General features: G+C 38.4%; 1 protein-coding gene and 1 long non-coding RNA gene across 12 annotated transcripts in view; one reads left to right on the top strand and one right to left on the bottom strand.

Moving 5' to 3' along the window:
* Window positions 1-3,416: 3,416 nt before the first annotated feature.
* mical2a (microtubule associated monooxygenase, calponin and LIM domain containing 2a) overlaps window positions 3,417-7,689 on the bottom strand; it is a 40,795-nt gene continuing 36,522 nt past the window's right edge. For 5 of the 11 annotated variants that reach the window (XM_032514263.1, XM_032514285.1, XM_032514278.1 and 2 more), the window contains one exon: window positions 5,513-7,632. In XM_032514263.1, the coding sequence (XP_032370154.1) occupies window positions 7,228-7,632 (405 nt within the window). In that variant the 3' untranslated portion in view covers window positions 5,513-7,227. Of the gene's footprint in view, window positions 3,608-5,511; window positions 7,633-7,689 lie in introns of those variants that run through there. The other 6 variants (XR_004331762.1, XM_032514303.1, XM_032514310.1 and 3 more) reach the window with 6 other exon arrangements.
* Window positions 4,863-5,231, top strand: LOC116688359 (uncharacterized). Its single transcript, XR_004331767.1, has 2 exons — window positions 4,863-4,978; window positions 5,171-5,231. It is a non-coding gene; the product is annotated as an uncharacterized LOC116688359 (long non-coding RNA).

The following is a 7,689-nucleotide window of genomic DNA, read 5'->3' as shown; positions in this document are numbered from 1 at the left end:
ACACACTTGCTTGGTTTTTCTCTTCTCCCATGATTTCCTTGTGTCTCTCCCGTGCCTCCTCGATGGGAGGGACATTGGCTGTCATGTCACTTATTTGATAGCTTCTCGACTCCTCGGTTCTCGGTTGAATCGGAAGTGGTTCTGTCCCTCTTCGGTGAAGGCTATCTCAAAGATTTCTGCCCCGAGGAGTGGGTTTTGAGGAGGGAGAATCAATGAGTTATAGGTGAGGACACACAAGAGCAGCCTTCCCGAAAGCCGTGAACCTGAAGGAGTTCCTAACTCGGCCCAAACAGCTGACGGATTCATGTAACACTTCAGAGGAAAGGATGTCTCATCCCGCTAAAACACATTTGCTCAGTTCCTCTCATCTCCCATGATTTCCTTGCATTTCTCCCGTGCCTCCTTGGTGGGAGGGACTATGACGCAAGTAAGGGAGGCAAGTGGAGGCCGCAAGGAGGCAATTTAAGCGACATGAGATGCAGCAAGGGTAAAAACATAGAGAAACACAAGAAAACCTGTGAGAGCAACAGGTGTTTGTTCATTTGCACAATATAAAGCCTTCTTAATGAGCCTTATGATCAAGTGTTGTAAGTATGGGCTACAAAAATAACCTTAAATGAAATGAATAAACGTCTGTTTGTTCTGTTTTTCTCATTTTTGTCTTAGAGGAAATGTAAATGTAAATGTTCGAATAGAATATAGATTATTCACTTCAGCATCCTGGCAAGAGATTTGTGTTTGACTGTTTAACAGGATGATTAACGTGAAAGTGCTAAAATAATGACATTATATTTTTAGATTCATCTCATCCCAGCTTTTCAATCTTTTTCATCAACTTTCACAGCTTCTGTAATTTCAATGCAATCTCAGACTCTGATTGCTCTGTTGCTTGAATGCTAATCATTGCTACCGTAAAACTTGTTTTCTATTCTGCTCTTTTTGCATTTAAAGAAAGGTCATTGCATGATAAAAAAAAGAAAATGAAAACATTACAAGAGGTCAGTAAACAGATGACACTCCACAAGAGATGAACACAGTAAAGTGCAGGGATGTCGGATTCTGCAGGACTGTGTTTTATAAAATCACACTTCACATCACTGCACTACAGGTCTGTGGGGTAGACTAAAAAGAGAAATATTATGTGCCTTCATGACTGCCAGCATTCTGTCAGAAATTAGTCAGATCACCAGTTTTGTATAATAAATTCTCTCTCAAAATTAGTGAAATATAAAGTGATTGTCTGTCCATCATGTTGCTGTTTTTGTAGGTTGGGATGACAAACATATTTACAAAAACATGACTTAAATAAAGTATCTAATGTGAGCTCCTTTAAATATCTTGCCCAGCAAGTAATCCGATAAATATTGCTGCTAATGACAACACTGGATGTCTTTATACTCATGAATATCAGGAGAATGTGTTTTTAAATTACCCATTAATGAATAAGGTGAGAGAAGCCTTATAAAATAAAGTACACCATAGTTCCCTCCAGCTCGTCACAAAGCTCAAGGAGCTGGGTTTAAACCTCACTGTGCATGTGGATCATTGACTTCCTGACAGACAGACCCTTAGGTGCTGAGGGTGTCCACACACCTCTTCCACTCTCTTTTGCCACTTTGGACTCCTACACCATCATCAAGTTTGCGACACAGTTGTGGAGATTGTGATCACAGACAACAATGAACAGCGCTACCTGAACGAAATACAGGGCCTGACTTGCTGGTGTCAGCACAACAAGATGCATCATTGAAAACGTCCTGACAGGAAACATCACTGCCTGGTCCGGAAACTGCATTGAACAGGGCCGCAAGTCCTTGTAAAAAGAGGTTTGTTTTGCTGAACACAGTATAGGCGGTGCCCCACGCTGCCTAAATGATATTTACACCAGGTGTTGCAAGAAAAAGGCTTGGAGAATCATTAAAGGTCCCATTACATGGTTCTCTTTGGATGCTTTTATATAGACCTTAGTGGTCCCATAATACTGTATCTGTATCCAAAATTCAGCCTTGGTGCAGAATAACAGCCACTAGAGCCAGTCCCACAATGAGCATTCCTTAGTACGTGCCATTTCGGAGTCTGACCAACTGCCACTTTGCTTGTTCAATAGCCATGATGTTTCTCTCTCATGGGTGGGCCAAATTCTCTGGTCAGCAAAGCAGAGAAAGGGGAGGTAAACTTGCCCCTTATGTCATATAGGGCAAGATTTCAGACCGGCCCATCTGAGCATTTCTCAAAGGTAAAGCAGGATACCCAGGGCCTGGTTTACACTATTTCTAGCCACTGGGGGACAATATGTAGGCTGGGGGAACTCATATTAATGTTAAAAAAAACTCATAAAGGGAAATTTTCATGCTATGGGACCTTTAAAGATCCAAAGCACCCAGGTAACAGCCTTTCCTCCCTGTTGAGGTCAGGTAGAAGGTCCAATACACCAGGACAGCACTGAGAGGCTCGGGAGGAACTTTTACCCTGAGGCCAGTAGGATCCTAAATGAATTAAGCTGAAATGATTTAATTCCAAAAAGTGCCGGCATCAAACTCTGAGTCAAATTGCGGTTCTTTCTTCTCTTTGGAGAACTTAGGTTGCAGTAGTCCTACTCTGAAGTACAATTGCCCAATATGTATTACGAAAGTAATCTTTTTTTAGTGATCAATTTTCTAAAGTCAATACAGAGGCCTAACCCTCCCAGCTCTAAGTGCATTCTTCACCACACAGGAGAGTGTTTTCATTTTAAAATGTTAGACCTTCAGGACTAAAGAGACAGGCACAGGACACAGGGAAATTGTATTTTATAACTAGATTTTAGTCCAGTTATACAAGGGATAATAACGCAAAGACACAGAGGTCATTATCTGCTCACTGAAAGCAATGTGGGGGTATTCACAAGCTAAATGGTGCTATCATGAACCTATGGCCAGAAAACAACAATGGTTCTTCACAGCTATTTTCAGGTCTTTGTGGAACTGTAACATAATACTTTATATAGTTTGTAGGTCTATGAACATTTGCTTTAAAGTAAAGTAGCTTTGTTTGTTTTTTTTGTTAATTGAGAGGGAGAGTTATGTTGGTCAAGCTCAGTAAGAATTTATTTCATTAAGTCCTCCATGTCCTCCTTGACTTGACCGGATAAACGCTATAGAAACTGGGTGAAGGAGGTGGTGGTGGTAGTGGTAGTGGTAGTGGTGGGGGGAGGGGGGGTGTCATTACTGAGAATTCCTCATAGGGGCGACAGACCCTACTCACTATAGCTTTAACCAGGCAGAAACCAGTTCCAGACAAACAGACGTGATTTTTTTTTTTAAATATATAATTGCATTTGTAGATTACAGGCAATAAAATGCCTAATTCATTCAAAATATTGAAGTCTTTCATATCTGATAAAAAAGTCAGACGTCAGTAACAACACATTCATTTATTGAGAAACACTGTCGCACAAAAAGCAATTTAGCAATCATTCAAAGACACAAGAAAAACATTTATAACACACTTTCAAGAAGTCAGCATTAATTATAAACAATTATATACAACTACGTCATGAAGAATTTTGATTATTCCTAAATTCTTAGCCCTCTCTGGGTGAAGTAACACCTCCCTTGTGTGGCAGCTTCTGAATGAAAAACAGGAAACAAACATTGAAAATCTGTGTATAACTAGACACGCACACTCTGACTGTACAGTTTTAGGTCGAGTTAAAACTGATTAACTGAAAGCGGGATTTATAAAGCTTATTAATAGAATATTGATGTGTATCTTGAAATTGTTAAGGATCTTTGAGGTGTAACGTTTATTTCTCAGAAGAGAGCAGTCTTTTATTTTAATTGTATAAATGACCAAATGTCTTTAGCTCATAAACTTTACTGTGTAAGACCCTGAGGGTGTGTTGTCCTCAACATTTACAGATTTGAAAATCTACAGTATGTAGATTCACTGATACATTGTGAGATACACATATTAAATTATATTAAATGTTAAGATATTTAGCCCGTCACATTTTTGGATTTTATTTAGTTGGGTTGATTTGAGGGAAATGGGACAAGAGGAGCATTAGAAGAACAACACAGATGCACCAATATATTTGGAAGTTTAGAGCTAACATAGAAACAACGCTGCATCAAGGAGTGATTCATTAGCAAAGTTTAGTGTCAGTTTGTTGGATGTTGTGGAGCGTGAAGAAGTAGAGTTTTTGGTGTATGAACAGAAACTTCTGGTTAAAATGTTGTTCTCTACTAACCATTAAAAGCCCAAATGACTCAAAATATGCACCCGTGTGTCGTCATCCTAGACTTAGACAACTTTGTTAAATTAAAAAACTTCTGAGTGTGAAATACAGTTCATCACGCTCATCCACCGTGATGGATTAGTAAGTCATGCCTTTATTCCATTCAGTCAGTGTGTGTGTTACATTGTTGTTATTTTTTTATCTTACAGTTTGAAAAGCGTGTTTGAGAACTCTCAAAAGCGCTGATGTCAAAGTCTGATGTATTGTTATTATTAAATGGTGTTTCTTTTCAAAAGTGTAATTAACCTTCAACATTCAGTCAAAGCATTTTCATTTATATAGCTAATATCTCGATTTTCTACGGTGTTTTTAATGGTTTCTGTGCTATATTTTTTAGGCTGTGAACTTTGCACGTAATTTCGAACTACAGTGTACTGTGAAATGACAATAAAGCAATCTTGAAAAGTACAGAAGTTTTAACATAATATAAACTTGTAGAGACAAGGACATTTTCACAAGTAGAATCATGTATACCAGAAATTTCTTAAGTCTATTTTTTCTTTTTAAACTACTTAAGAGGAGGCAGAGGAAAACAAGACAGAAGTGTTTTGTAAACAAGGTTTTGCACAATGAAAATATAAGGTTAGAGGGGTCAATGCACACACTGAAAGAGAAGGTTTCTATAAGTGCTGCTATATTCTGTATGGAAGGTTATGCGAAGTAGTTCCTTGCCGCTATTGTCAGACGTCTTGGAAATGGGTCAAGGTCAAGGTGAACTTTATTATCCACAAGGGGAATATCATGTGCTCATTAATTACTCACCCTTGTCACAGACTTAGACTTCTTAGAGACTTCTCCTTATTAATCCTTTTTGGGAGGACTCCCGCAAGGAAATTGAAAGACAACATATTCTCTAAAACCACAGACACCACAGACAACCAATATAAAAAGGTCTCTACAAATAAAAGCAGTTTTTAAACCTTTACTTGAGGAAGTTATGACCAAACATGTCTTAAAAAAACATTTCCAGGCACTAAAGGTAAAATAAAAGGCCTCTTATTCATTTGGCAAAACATTGAAACATACTACATTTATATTATAAAATTCTATTTTATTATTATATATAGGTTAAGGGTCTAAAAAAAATTGATTTACAATTTAGTTATCTATATTATTTGAAAAACTGATAAAAATAGGAAATGGAGGCAGCAGTTCAGAGGTCTTGAACCAGACTTAGTTGGTACCAGTTCATTCAACAGCTGGAGGATCAATGAGAGACACTGAGGCCATTCATTAGTCGTAATTTTAGTTTAGTCAAAACTCTGCATCACACAAACAAAGCTCTTCAATCACTTCAGCAATGTTGTTAAGTCATATGAGACACTTTGGGTCAGTTATTTATCGTCAGTATTTGCAGCCACATCACAACGTGACCATGCAGGTGATCACCTTCAAAATGTCATTTCTCTTAACCATCCTGCTGGCTCACTCACTTCATAAAAGGCTTCAGCTGAACGAGAGGAAAAGAGAAACATGATCTAAAACACAAAGAACATACAGACACAAGTACAGCTGAAAGCACAAAAATAGAAAATGTTTATAAAAACAAAACAAAATACTGACATTCAGAATGAAGACGATATTTGTATGCTGGCAACATAACACATGTTGATGATTGTCGTCTTGCCTTACAGATAAATGTTACAAAAGTCCAGTCAGTGATGAGAAAAAGTTCTTTGGTATTTAAAAAATAATAGCTAGTATTACATGTTGCAAATTCAGTAATCTAACATGAAATATTAGGTAGCTGACAACAAAACACAAAAATCATCTTGCATATCCAGCACATCATGCTGTAAACACATAAAATAATGCCTGAAGCCTTTGCAAATATAATTTTCAAATAGTTTATAAACAAACAAAAAAGTGTGAAACTCTGAAAGTGCTTCATAGGCATCATTAGATAGTGTATCTAAATGGGTAGCAACTTGTCTTCCAACAACATGCTTTAAAATTATGGCAAGAAAGGCAAGCACAATCAAACACATCACAGCATGCTCACCAGCTTCTATTGTCAACAGTAAATCAAAAAATATTTCATAACTTAAAACATCATCAAATCAATTTAAAACGGAACTGCCGGTTATGGTATACAGGGAGGTTCAAAAACGAAGGGGTGGGGCATTTCATTCTGAGTCCACAGTAGATGGCAGCAAAGTAGAACTAAATACTGAGTTTCTTTGGTGTTAACCATTCAAGAATCAATGACAACATTTAATGAAGGTAAACTGAGTCAGAGTATAAAAAAAACAATGAGCAGATTATTGACATGTTTGCGTAAAATACATATACTATATATATATATTCAAACAAAAACACATATGGCGAGAGCACATATGCATAGTCAATAGAAAACCTGTCTGGTGGCCAGCATTATTAAACACAAGAACTGGGTTTTATAATGTGACAGTTTACTGGTGCGCCGACAAGGCAGTTCTCAAAGATAAAGTGCATCAAGTTAGTCATTCATAACCTGAGTTGAGCTATTTTAACTGCAGGATCCATTTTCCAAGACAGTTTGGAAAAGATAGACTTTTACAGCAAAGATGATTTCAGCAGTCTCAAGTCTTTAACGCACCGACTGTGGCCTGTTTTATTTTCATTTTAACTGCCTTATTTGTTTAACTTATTCTAACCCTTACAAATAATGTAGTTTCCACATCAAACCCACTGCAAACATATTTGGTGCAGCTTTTAATAACCCCTGTAGTAAACTGCAACAAATTGCATGAGCGACCTACAGTGTCTCTTCTTTGGCTGATGCACAAGTACAGTACATCCAAGACACTGAGCAGTATCATCATAAAAAGGCAAGTAAACATTACAAAAGGTGCTTGTGCACAGCTACAAATTATATTTTGACAAGAAAATTCCTGCTAATGTGCACCTCAGCCACAGATTTAATAGCATTTGAAGTCAAATATTAACAGCTGAGGGCTACTGAGCGTCTAGATGAGCCTGTGCCCAATATGCTCCTGCAGCCACAGCAACAGAGGCTGTAGACAGCTGGGCCCATCAGACACAGCCTCTGTGTACATCTGCAGCAGTACCTCTTGTAAGACAAGCAGCAAGGGTAAGCTCATGCTCAGTAGCTCATACAGTAACGCATAGTCCTGGGCATTGTCCCTGAGGTGGCCGGTGAGGGCCTGTGCTGTACCACGCACACAATGGGACAGATACCAAGGGGTGTTACACACAGCGCGAGTCACACTCAGGGGCCAGCTCAGGTGTTTCCTCATGAACGAGCTGAAGGTACCTGCTGAGGGTTGACTATGCAGGTCTGCTGTGCTGCTGGACTCTGAGCTCTGTCTGTCATCAGCACATCGCTCCTGAACTCCACCTCCAGAACGATTCTAAGACAGAGGACAGAGGAGTTAAACATCTTACAGTAAATATTGCTAGGATCAGAT

The sequence above is a fragment of the Etheostoma spectabile genome, chromosome 1, assembly GCF_008692095.1.
Source record: "Etheostoma spectabile isolate EspeVRDwgs_2016 chromosome 1, UIUC_Espe_1.0, whole genome shotgun sequence".
Classification (NCBI taxonomy): Eukaryota; Metazoa; Chordata; class Actinopteri; order Perciformes; family Percidae; genus Etheostoma; species Etheostoma spectabile.
This window is presented reverse-complemented; position numbering and strand designations above follow the sequence as displayed.